At 42.3% G+C, this 13,259-nt stretch overlaps 1 protein-coding gene across 1 annotated transcript; it reads left to right on the top strand.

The window, feature by feature from the left end:
- The first annotated feature begins 515 nt into the window (after positions 1–515).
- ovca2 (OVCA2 serine hydrolase domain containing) lies at positions 516–12,494 on the top strand. The gene is made up of 2 exons (XM_061931315.2): positions 516–842; positions 11,915–12,494. The coding sequence occupies exons 1-2, from the start codon at positions 701–703 to the stop codon at positions 12,427–12,429; spliced, it is 657 nt and encodes a 218-aa protein (XP_061787299.2). The 5' UTR covers positions 516–700; the 3' UTR covers positions 12,430–12,494.
- The last annotated feature ends 765 nt before the right edge of the window (positions 12,495–13,259 follow it).

Genomic DNA, 13,259 nt, shown 5'->3' with positions numbered 1-13,259 from the left:
TATATATATATATATATATATATATATATATATTTATTTATTATTTTTGTGTCAGTCAAGCAGGAAGCGTCATCAAGCTGGTTCAGATTGACTTCAAAATAAAATTCTCCGTCGCGTAATCTATCATGTAAGTGTCACAATTTACCGAATCTCAGCAGCACTACTGTAACCCAGGCTTATACATGTCGCCTATACTGTATAAAACTACAAAACAACAAACACGGAGGCTCCAGTTTTACACGAGGACCACTTTTATTTTGTTTGTCTTCAAAACGTCGCTCCTCCACAACGTGTCACCGCTTCCGTTCTCGGCGCCTTCCAAATAAGAGCTCACGGCATATACTGTATAAGGAACTTAACATCACAAAGAGGCAAGTCCATAAAAAAATAGGTTACACTACAAATAATATTGTCGTAGTCACAATTTAGTCGTATTTTTTGGTAGTTCTTCTTATATCTGCTCAGTTATAAAATTGCATGTTGGCTTTATTTTGAAACAACGGACATGTCATTTATTCTTACATGTTCGGCTGAACTTCCGTTTGTCCTTCAAAAAGTGACGTTTTCTCTGCTTATGACTGAACATTGCTTAAAAACACGCACAATAAGAATCAAACTAAATACTGTTGTGTGGTTTACTGGCAACTTTTTTTTTTTTTTTTTTTTTGCTGCTAGCTACCTAGCCTGCTAAGCTAGTCCGATGGCGCCTCTCCGGGTGTTGTGTGTGCATGGCTACCGGCAGACTGCTGCTTCTTTTCGGGAGAAGACCGGCGCCCTTCGGAAGCTGCTTAAGAAACAAGTGGAGCTGGTGTACGTGGACGCCCCTCATTGTGTAGTCCAAGGTGAGCTAACGTCCTTATATATACGAGGCGAAACTTCTGTAGTTGTGCTATGCTAACTGGCGCTCAAACGTTAAAGAAACGCCATTAAGAGTGTCCACTAGATGGCGACATAGCTCCTGGTGTACCTATTGAAGTGACCACGGACAGAGACTGTCAGACGGCTCTTTGAAAGGAACGACTCATGAAGATCCGACTCTTTTAAGGAGCCATAAATCCTAAGAGTTTCTCTACTGAGACTATCAGGACGGCTCTTTGACAGGAACGACTCATGAAGATCCGACTCTTTTAAGGAGCCATAAATTCTAAGAGTTTCTCTACTGAGACTATCAGGACGGCTCTTTGAAAGGAACGACTCATGAAGATCCGACTCTTTTAAGGAGCCATAAATCCTAAGAGTTTCTCTACTGAGACTATCAGGACGGCTCTTTGACAGGAACGACTCATGAAGATCCGACTCTTTTAAGGAGCCATAAATTCTAAGAGTTTTTCTACTGAGACTATAAGGACGAGTCTTTGAAAGGAACGACTCCTGAAAATCCGACTCTTTGAAGGAGCCATAAATCCGAAGAGAGTTTTTGTACTGAGACTATCAGGACGGGTCTTTGAAAGGAACGACTCCCGAAGATCCGACTCCTTTAGCAAGACAAAACTCCTAAGAGAGCTTTTGTACTGAGACTATCAGGACGACTCATGAAGACTCTTAAGGAGCCATAAACCCGAAGAGAGTTTTTCTACTGAGACTATCAGAACAACTCTTTGAAAGGAATGACTCCTGAAGATCCGACTCTTTTAAGGAGCCATATATCCTAAGAGAGTTTTTGTGCTGAGACTATCAAGACGGCTCTTTGGAAAGGTCCGACTCTTTTAAGGAGCCATAAATCCTAAGAGAGTTTTTGTATTGAGACTATCAGGACGGCTCTTTGAAAGGAACGACTCATGAAGATCCGACTCTTTTAAGGAACCATAAATCCTAGGAGAGTTTTTGTACTCAGACTATCTCTGAAAGTAACGACTCCTGAAGATCCGACTCTTTTAAGGAGCCATAAATCCGAAGAGAGTTTTTGTACTGAGACTATCAGGACGGGTCTTTGAAAGGAACGACTCCCGAAGATCCGACTCCTTTAGCAAGACAAAACTCCTAAGAGAGCTTTTGTACTGAGACTATCAGGACGACTCATGAAGATCCGACTCTTTTAAGGAGCCATAAATCCTAAGAGAGTTTTTGTATTGAGACTATCAGGACGGCTCTTTGAAAGGAACGACTTATGAAGATCCGACTCTTTTAAGGAGCCATAAATCCTAAGAGAGTTTTTGTACTCAGACTATCAGACTATCTCTATAAGTAGCGACTAATGAAGATCCGACTCTTTTAAGGAGCCATGAATCCGAAGAGAGTTTTTCTACTGAGACTATCAGAACAACTCTTTGAAAGGAATGACTCCTGAAGATCCGACTCTTTTAAGGAGCCATGAATCCGAAGAGAGTTTTTCTACTGAGACTATCAGAACAACTCTTTGAAAGGAACGACTCCTGAAGATCCGACTCCTTTAGAGCCATATATCCTAAGAGAGTTTTTGTACTGAGACGATCAGGACGGCTCTTTGAAAGGAACGACTCATGAAGATCCGACTCTTTTAAGGAGCCATAAATCCTAGGAGAGTTTTCTTACTGAGACTATCAGGACAGGTCTTTGAAAGGAACGACTCCCGAAGCTCCGACTCCTTTAGCAAGACATAACTCATAAGAGAGCTTTTGTACTGAGACTATCAGGACGACTCATGAAGATCCGACTCTTTTAAGGAGCCATAAATCCTAAGAGAGTTTTTGTATTGAGACTATCAGGACGACTCTTTGAAAGGAACGACTCCTGAAGATCCGACTCTTTTAAGGAGCCATAAATTCGAAGAGAGTTTTTCTACTTAGACTATCAGGAAAGGAACGACTCATGAAGGTCCAACTCCTTAAGGGAGCCATAAATCCTAAGAGAGTTTTGTACTGAGACTATCAGTACGGCTCTTTGAAAGGAACGACTTCTGAAGATCCGACTCTTTTTAGGAGCCATAAATCCTAAGAGAGTATTTGTACTGAGACTATCAGGACGACTCTTTGAAAGGAATGACTCCTGAAGATCCGACTCCTTTAAAGAGCCATGAATCTTAGGGGGTGTTTTGTACTAACACTATCAGGACGACTCTTTGAAAGTAACGACTCCCGAAGATCCGACTCCTTTAGCGAGACATAAATCCTAAGGGAGTTTTTGTACTTAGACTATCAGGACGACTCTTTGAAAGGATCGACTCCTGAAAGTCCGACTCTTTTAAGGAGTCTTACTGAGACTATCAGACAGGTCTTTGAAAGGAACGACTCCCGAAGATCCGACCCTTTTAAGGAGCCATAAATCCTAAGAGTTTTTGTGCTGAGACTATCAGGACGGCTCTTTGAAAGGATCGACTCATGAAGATCTGATTCTTAAGGAGCCATAAATCCTAAGAGAGTTTTTGTATTGAGACTATCAGGACGGCTCTTTGAAAGGATCGACTCATGAAGATCTGACTCTTTTAAGGAGTCATAAATCCTAAGAGAGTTTTTGTACTCAAACTATCAGACTATCTCTGAAAGTAACGACTCATGAAGATCCCACTCTTTTAAGGAGCCATAAATCCTAAGAGAGTTTTCGTACAGAGACTATCAGGACGGCTCTTTGAAAGTAACGAGTCCTGAAGATCCAACTCTTTTAAGGAGCCATAAATCCTAGGAGAGTTTTCTTACTGAGACTATCAGGACAGGTCTTTGAAAGGAACGACTCCTAAAGATCCGACTTCTTTAGAGCTATAAATCCTAAGAGGGTTTTTCTACTGAGACTATCAGGACGGCTCTTTGAAATGAACGACTCTTGAAGATCCGACTCTTTGAAGGAGCCATAAATCCTAAGAGTTTTTGTACTGAGACTATAAGGACGTTTCTTTGAAAGGAACGACTCCTGAAAATCCGACTCCTTGAAGGAGCCATGAATCCGAAGAGAATTTTTGTACTGAGACTATCAGGACGGCTCTTTGAAAGGAACGACTCCTGAAAATCCGACTCTTTGAAGGAGCCATGAATCCTAAAAGAGTTTTCATGCTGAGATTATCAGGACGACTCTTTGAAAGGAATGACTCCTGAAGATCCGACTCCTTTAAAGAGCCATAAATCTTAGGGGGGGTTTTGTACTAAGACTATCAGGACGACTCTTTGAAAGTAACGACTCCCGAAGATCCGACTCCTTTAGCGAGACATAAATCCGAAGAGAGTTTTCATGCTGAGACTATCAGGACGGCTCTTTGAAAGTAACGACTTCTAAAGATCCGACTCCTTTAGAGCTATAAATCCTAAGAGGGTTTTTCTACTGAGACTATCAGGACGGCTCTTTGAAAGGAACGACTCCTGAAGATCCGACTCTTTGAAGGAGCCATAAATCCTAAGAGTTTTTGTACTGAGACTATAAGGACGTTTCTTTGAAAGGAGCGACTCCTGAAAATCCGACTCTTTGAAGGAGCCATGAATCCTAAAAGAGTTTTCATGCTGAGATTATCAGGGCGGCTCTTTGAAAGGAACGACTCCTGAAGATCTGACTCTTTTAAGGATCCATAAATCCTAAGAGAGTTTTTGTACTTAGACTATCAGGACGACTCTTTGAAAGGATCGACTCCTGAAAGTCCGACTCTTTTAAGGAGTCTTACTGAGACTATCAGACAGGTCTTTGAAAGGAACGACTCCCGAAGATCCGACTCTTTTAAGGAGCCATAAATCCTAAGAGTTTTTGTGCTGAGACTATCAGGACGGCTCTTTGAAAGGATCGACTCATGAAGATCTGATTCTTAAGGAGCCATAAATCCTAAGAGAGTTTTTGTATTGAGACTATCAGGACAGCTCTTTGAAAGGATCGACTCCTAAAAATCTGACTCTTTTAAGGAGCCATAAATCTGAAGAGAGTTTTTCTACTGAGACTATCAGGACGGCTCTTTGAAAGGAACGACTCATGAAGATCCGACTCCTTTAGAGCCATAAATCCTAAGAGGGTTTTTGTACTGAGACTATCAGGACGGCTCTTTGAAAGGAACGACTCATGAAGATCTGACTCTTTTAAGGAGCCATAAATCCTAAGAGAGTTTTTGTATTGAGACGATCAGGACGGCTCTTTGAAAGGAACGACTCATGAAGATCCGACTCCTTTAGAGCCATAAATCCTAAGAGGGTTTTTGTACTGAGACTATCAGGACAACTCTTTGAAAGAATCGACTCACGAAGCTCCGACTCTTTTAAGGAGCCATAAATCCTAAGAGAGTTTTTGTGCTGAGACTATCAAGACGGCTCTTTGAAAGGAACGACTCTTTTAAGGAGCCATGAATCCGAAGAGAGTTTTTCTACTGAGACTATCAGGACGGCTCTTTGAAAGGAACGACTCATGAAGATCCGACTCTTTTAAGGAGCCATAAATCCTAAGAGAGTTTTTGTACTCAGACTATCTCTGAAAGTAGCGACTCATGAAGATCCGATTCTTTGAAGGAGCCATAAATCCTAAGAGAGTTTTCGTACAGAGACTATCAGGACGGCTCTTTCAAAGGAACGACTCCCGAAGATCCGACTCTTTTAAGGAGCCATAAATCCTAAGAGAGTTTTCGTACTGAGACTATCAGGACGGCTCTTTGAAAGTAACGAGTCCTGAAGAGCCGACTCTTTTAAGGAGCCATAAATCCTAGGAGAGTTTTCTTACTGAGACTATCAGGACAGATCTTTGAAAGGAACGACTCACGAAGATCCGACTCCTTTAGCAAGACAAAACTCCTAAGAGAGCTTTTGTACTGAGACTATCAGGACGACTCATGAAGATCCGACTCCTTTAGAGCCATAAATCCTAAGAGGGTTTTCTTACTGAGACTATCAGGACGGCTCTTTGACAGGAACATCTCATGAAGATACGACTCCTTAAGGGAGCCATAAATCTTTAAGAGAGTTTTGTATTGAGACTATCAGGACGGCTCTTTAGAAGGAACGACTTCTGAAGATCCGACTCTTTTAAGGAGCCATAAGTCCTAAGAGAGTTTTCATGCTGAGACTAATCAGTACGACTATTTGAAAGGAACGACTCATAAAGATCCGACTCCTTTAAAGAGCCATACATCTTAGGGGGGTTTTTGTACTGAGACTATCAGGACGACTCTTTGAAAGTAACGACTCCCGAAGATCCGACTCCTTTAGCGAGACATAAATCCGAAGAGAGTTTTCATGCTGAGACTATCAGGACGGCTCTTTGAAAGTAACGACTCCTAAAGATCCGACTCCTTTAGAGCTATAAATCCTAAGAGGGTTTTTCTACTGAGACTATCAGGACCGCTCTTTGAAAGGAACGACTCCTGAAGATCCGACTCTTTGAACGAGCCATAAATCCTAAGAGTTTTTGTACTGAGACTATCAGGACGGCTCTTTGAAAGGAAGGACTCCTGAAAATCCGACTCTTTGAAGGAGCCATGAATCCTAAAAGAGTTTTCATGCTGAGATTATCAGGGCGGCTCTTTGAAAGGAACGACTCCTGAAGATCTGACTCTTTGAAGGAGCCATGAATCCGAAGACAGTTTTTGTACTGAGACTATCAGGACGACTCTTTGAAAGGATCGACTCCTGAAAGTCCGACTCTTTTAAGGAGTCTTACTGAGACTATCAGACAGGTCTTTGAAAGGAACGACTCCCGAAGATCCGACTCTTTTAAGGAGCCATAAATCCTAAGAGTTTTTGTGCTGAGACTATCAGGACGGCTCTTTGAAAGTAACGAGTCCTGAAGATCCAACTCTTTTAAGGAGCCATAAATCCTAGGAGAGTTTTCTTACTGAGACTATCAGGACAGGTCTTTGAAAGGAACGACTCCTAAAGATCCGACTTCTTTAGAGCTATAAATCCTAAGAGGGTTTTTCTACTGAGACTATCAGGACGGCTCTTTGAAATGAACGACTCTTGAAGATCCGACTCTTTGAAGGAGCCATAAATCCTAAGAGTTTTTGTACTGAGACTATAAGGACGTTTCTTTGAAAGGAACGACTCCTGAAAATCCGACTCCTTGAAGGAGCCATGAATCCGAAGAGAATTTTTGTACTGAGACTATCAGGACGGCTCTTTGAAAGGAACGACTCCTGAAAATCCGACTCTTTGAAGGAGCCATGAATCCTAAAAGAGTTTTCATGCTGAGATTATCAGGACGACTCTTTGAAAGGAATGACTCCTGAAGATCCGACTCCTTTAAAGAGCCATAAATCTTAGGGGGGGTTTTGTACTAAGACTATCAGGACGACTCTTTGAAAGTAACGACTCCCGAAGATCCGACTCCTTTAGCGAGACATAAATCCGAAGAGAGTTTTCATGCTGAGACTATCAGGACGGCTCTTTGAAAGTAACGACTTCTAAAGATCCGACTCCTTTAGAGCTATAAATCCTAAGAGGGTTTTTCTACTGAGACTATCAGGACGGCTCTTTGAAAGGAACGACTCCTGAAGATCCGACTCTTTGAAGGAGCCATAAATCCTAAGAGTTTTTGTACTGAGACTATAAGGACGTTTCTTTGAAAGGAGCGACTCCTGAAAATCCGACTCTTTGAAGGAGCCATGAATCCTAAAAGAGTTTTCATGCTGAGATTATCAGGGCGGCTCTTTGAAAGGAACGACTCCTGAAGATCTGACTCTTTTAAGGATCCATAAATCCTAAGAGAGTTTTTGTACTTAGACTATCAGGACGACTCTTTGAAAGGATCGACTCCTGAAAGTCCGACTCTTTTAAGGAGTCTTACTGAGACTATCAGACAGGTCTTTGAAAGGAACGACTCCCGAAGATCCGACTCTTTTAAGGAGCCATAAATCCTAAGAGTTTTTGTGCTGAGACTATCAGGACGGCTCTTTGAAAGGATCGACTCATGAAGATCTGATTCTTAAGGAGCCATAAATCCTAAGAGAGTTTTTGTATTGAGACTATCAGGACAGCTCTTTGAAAGGATCGACTCCTAAAAATCTGACTCTTTTAAGGAGCCATAAATCTGAAGAGAGTTTTTCTACTGAGACTATCAGGACGGCTCTTTGAAAGGAACGACTCATGAAGATCCGACTCCTTTAGAGCCATAAATCCTAAGAGGGTTTTTGTACTGAGACTATCAGGACGGCTCTTTGAAAGGAACGACTCATGAAGATCTGACTCTTTTAAGGAGCCATAAATCCTAAGAGAGTTTTTGTATTGAGACGATCAGGACGGCTCTTTGAAAGGAACGACTCATGAAGATCCGACTCCTTTAGAGCCATAAATCCTAAGAGGGTTTTTGTACTGAGACTATCAGGACAACTCTTTGAAAGAATCGACTCACGAAGCTCCGACTCTTTTAAGGAGCCATAAATCCTAAGAGAGTTTTTGTGCTGAGACTATCAAGACGGCTCTTTGAAAGGAACGACTCTTTTAAGGAGCCATGAATCCGAAGAGAGTTTTTCTACTGAGACTATCAGGACGGCTCTTTGAAAGGAACGACTCATGAAGATCCGACTCTTTTAAGGAGCCATAAATCCTAAGAGAGTTTTTGTACTCAGACTATCTCTGAAAGTAGCGACTCATGAAGATCCGATTCTTTGAAGGAGCCATAAATCCTAAGAGAGTTTTCGTACAGAGACTATCAGGACGGCTCTTTCAAAGGAACGACTCCCGAAGATCCGACTCTTTTAAGGAGCCATAAATCCTAAGAGAGTTTTCGTACTGAGACTATCAGGACGGCTCTTTGAAAGTAACGAGTCCTGAAGAGCCGACTCTTTTAAGGAGCCATAAATCCTAGGAGAGTTTTCTTACTGAGACTATCAGGACAGATCTTTGAAAGGAACGACTCACGAAGATCCGACTCCTTTAGCAAGACAAAACTCCTAAGAGAGCTTTTGTACTGAGACTATCAGGACGACTCATGAAGATCCGACTCCTTTAGAGCCATAAATCCTAAGAGGGTTTTCTTACTGAGACTATCAGGACGGCTCTTTGACAGGAACATCTCATGAAGATACGACTCCTTAAGGGAGCCATAAATCTTTAAGAGAGTTTTGTATTGAGACTATCAGGACGGCTCTTTAGAAGGAACGACTTCTGAAGATCCGACTCTTTTAAGGAGCCATAAGTCCTAAGAGAGTTTTCATGCTGAGACTAATCAGTACGACTATTTGAAAGGAACGACTCATAAAGATCCGACTCCTTTAAAGAGCCATACATCTTAGGGGGGTTTTTGTACTGAGACTATCAGGACGACTCTTTGAAAGTAACGACTCCCGAAGATCCGACTCCTTTAGCGAGACATAAATCCGAAGAGAGTTTTCATGCTGAGACTATCAGGACGGCTCTTTGAAAGTAACGACTCCTAAAGATCCGACTCCTTTAGAGCTATAAATCCTAAGAGGGTTTTTCTACTGAGACTATCAGGACCGCTCTTTGAAAGGAACGACTCCTGAAGATCCGACTCTTTGAACGAGCCATAAATCCTAAGAGTTTTTGTACTGAGACTATCAGGACGGCTCTTTGAAAGGAAGGACTCCTGAAAATCCGACTCTTTGAAGGAGCCATGAATCCTAAAAGAGTTTTCATGCTGAGATTATCAGGGCGGCTCTTTGAAAGGAACGACTCCTGAAGATCTGACTCTTTGAAGGAGCCATGAATCCGAAGACAGTTTTTGTACTGAGACTATCAGGACGACTCTTTGAAAGGATCGACTCCTGAAAGTCCGACTCTTTTAAGGAGTCTTACTGAGACTATCAGACAGGTCTTTGAAAGGAACGACTCCCGAAGATCCGACTCTTTTAAGGAGCCATAAATCCTAAGAGTTTTTGTGCTGAGACTATCAGGACGGCTCTTTGAAAGTAACGAGTCCTGAAGATCCAACTCTTTTAAGGAGCCATAAATCCTAGGAGAGTTTTCTTACTGAGACTATCAGGACAGGTCTTTGAAAGGAACGACTCCTAAAGATCCGACTTCTTTAGAGCTATAAATCCTAAGAGGGTTTTTCTACTGAGACTATCAGGACGGCTCTTTGAAATGAACGACTCTTGAAGATCCGACTCTTTGAAGGAGCCATAAATCCTAAGAGTTTTTGTACTGAGACTATAAGGACGGCTCTTTGAAAGGAGCGACTCCTGAAAATCCGACTCTTTGAAGGAGCCATGAATCCTAAAAGAGTTTTCATGCTGAGATTATCAGGGCGGCTCTTTGAAAGGAACGACTCCTGAAGATCTGACTCTTTGAAGGAGCCATGAATCCGAAGACAGTTTTTGTACTGAGACTATCAGGACGACTCTTTGAAAGGATCGACTCCTGAAAGTCCGACTCTTTTAAGGAGTCTTACTGAGACTATCAGACAGGTCTTTGAAAGGAACGACTCCCGAAGATCCGACTCTTTTAAGGAGCCATAAATCCTAAGAGTTTTTGTGCTGAGACTATCAGGACGGCTCTTTGAAAGGATCGACTCATGAAGATCCGACTCTTTTAAGGAGCCATAAATCCTAAGAGAGTTTTCTTACTGAGACTATCAGACGGGTCTTTGAAAGGAACGAGTCCTGAAGATCCAACTCTTTTAAGGAGCCATAAATCCTAGGAGAGTTTTTGTACTAAGACTATCAAGGAAAGACTCCTAAAAATCTGACTCTTTTAAGGAGCCATAAATCTGAAGAGAGTTTTTCTACTGAGACTATCAGGACGGCTCTTTGAAAGGAACGACTCATGAAGATCCGACTCCTTTAAGGAGCCATAAATCTTAGGAGGGTTTTTGTACTGAGACTATCAGGACGGCTCTTTGAAAGGAACAACTCCTGAAAATCCGACTCCTTTAGAGCCATAAATCCTAAGAGAGTTTTTGTACTGAGACTATCAGGACGACTCTTTGAAAGAATCGACTCACGAAGCTCCGACTCTTTTAAGTATTCATAAATCCTCAGAGAGTTTTTGTACTGAGACTATCAGGACGAGTCTTTGAAAGGAACGACTCCTGAAGATCCGGTTCTTTTAAGGAGCCATAAATCCTAAGAGAGTTTTTGTACTTAGACTATCAGGATGGCTCTTTGAAAGGAACGACTCCTGAACATTCGACTCTTTTGAGGAGCCATAAATCCTAAGAGAGTTTTTGTATTGAGACTATCAGGACGGCTCTTTGAAAGGATCGACTCATGAAGATCCGACTCTTTTAAGGAGTCTTAAATCCTAAGAGAGTTTTTGTACTCAAACTATCAGACTATCTCTGAAAGTAACGAGTCCTGAAGATCCGACTCTCTTTTAAGGAGCCATAAATCCTAAGAGAGTTTTTGTACTCAGACTATCAGACTATCTCTGAAAGTAACGACTCCTGAAGATCCGACTCTTATAAGGAGCCATAAATCTGAAGAGAGTTTTTGTACTGAGACTATCAGGACGGGTCTTTGAAAGTAACGAGTCCTGAAGATCCGACTCTTTTAAGGAGCCATAAATCCTAGGAGAGTTTTCTTACTGAGACTATCAGGACGGGTCTTTGAAAGGAACGACTCATGAAGATCCGACTCTTTTAAGGAGCCATAAATTCGAAGAGAGTTTTTCTACTGAGACTATCAGGAAAGGAACGACTCATAAAGATCCGACTCCTTAAGGGAGCCATAAATCCTAAGAGAGTTTTGTACTGAGACTATCAGGACGGCTCTTTGAAAGGAACGACTTCTGAAGATCCGACTCTTTTTAGGAGCCATAAATCCTAAGAGAGTTTTTGTACTGAGACTATCAGGACGACTCTTTGAAAGGAATGACTCCTGAAGATCCGACTCCTTTAAAGAGCCATAAATCTTAGGGGGGGTTTTGTACTAAGACTATCAGGACGACTCTTTGAAAGTAACGACTCCCGAAGATCCGACTCCTTTAGCGAGACATAAATCCTAAGAGAGTTTCTGTAGTGAGACTATCAGGACGACTCTTTGAAAGGAACGACTCCTGAAGATCCGACTCTTTTAAGGAGCTATAAATCCTAAGAGAGTTTTCTTACTGAGACTATCAGGACTCATTTGTGTCGTTGTGTCCAGTTCAAGAGAACCATGTTGGTTCCGATGCAGGCGTAGACCAGGACTCCAGGGGCTGGTGGTTCTCTGACCCAGAGTCTCGAACCTTCAGCGCCCAGCAGCAGTGCGAGGAAAGTTCGGGTCTGGACGAGAGCGTGGCGGCGGTGAGAGAGGCCGTGAAGCTCCGAGGTCCGTTTGACGGCATCCTGGGCTTCAGCCAAGGCGCCGCCCTGGTGGCCATGCTGTGCGCTCTGCAGGAACAACAAGCCGAGCCCGACTTCGGCTTTCGCTTCGCCATTCTGGTCGCCGCCTTCCGCAGCGCCTGCACCGAGCACCAGAGGTTGTACTCGGCTCCGGTCCGCACGCCGTCGCTGCACGTCTTCGGACTGGAGGACCGCGTCATCCCCGACAGCATGAGCAGGGAGCTCCTCCCCTGCTTCCAGGACCCCCAAGTCCTGACGCACCCTGGCGGGCATTTTGTCCCGGCCGCGTCTGCTCACCGGAAAACCTACCAGGACTTTTTGGAAACATTCCGCTGAGAGAAACATTTGTAGGAAGACCACAGACGCTTTATTGTGAAACAATAAATGATCACTTCCTGTCTTGTGTGGATGTCAATCAAAACCAGCTAGTGCTCCTTGGTCAGTGTGAGTTTGGGTATTTCAATGTTCTTTTTGTCAAAGAAAAGTGGGAAAAAAAACATTTTATAATTTTTTTTTTTCAAAATACAAAAAAGTTAAATATTCCAAAATGGGAAAACAAAGCGGTTTTTTTTGTTTGTTTTTTTTGGTGTTGTTTTTTCATTTATATTTTATAAAAGAAAACTGTAAAACAGACCAAAGCGGATTTTTTTTTTTTTTTTTCATATTTTTCATATTTTTTCATATTTTCAAAGTAAAAGCGGCGACAACTACTACGGTCCGTGTACCTTCCGTTCATTCTTTTTTTCAATTCTAAAACGCAAATCAAAAAACAAAATTAGGGCCCTTTTTCGATTTTTATTATAAATGGCAGATTTCAAAACAAACAAAAAAAGGGGCTCCGTGTACTAGAGATGCGCGGATAGGCAATTTATTTCATCCGCAACCGCGTCAGAAAGTCGTCAACCATCCGCCATCCACCCGATGTAACGTTTGATCAGAACTGCACCCGCCCGCCATCCGCCCGTTGTTATATATCTAATATTAATTTTAAAAAAAACTACGCGAATTGCACCTTGTGCAGACAAGATTTTTCGATCGGACACGGAGGAATTAGCGATGTAAAAGACCACGTTGGGACAAAAAAACACAAGTCTAATGCCGTTGCTAGCGATACAAGTGGAAAACTTTCAACGTTTTTCGTCGCCCAAACAGATTCTTTGGATGTG

The sequence above is a fragment of the Nerophis lumbriciformis genome, linkage group LG37, assembly GCF_033978685.3.
Source record: "Nerophis lumbriciformis linkage group LG37, RoL_Nlum_v2.1, whole genome shotgun sequence".
Lineage (NCBI taxonomy): Eukaryota > Metazoa > Chordata > Actinopteri > Syngnathiformes > Syngnathidae > Nerophis > Nerophis lumbriciformis.
The sequence above is the reverse complement of the archived record's forward strand: the minus strand, read 5'-3'. Positions and strand labels throughout refer to the sequence as shown.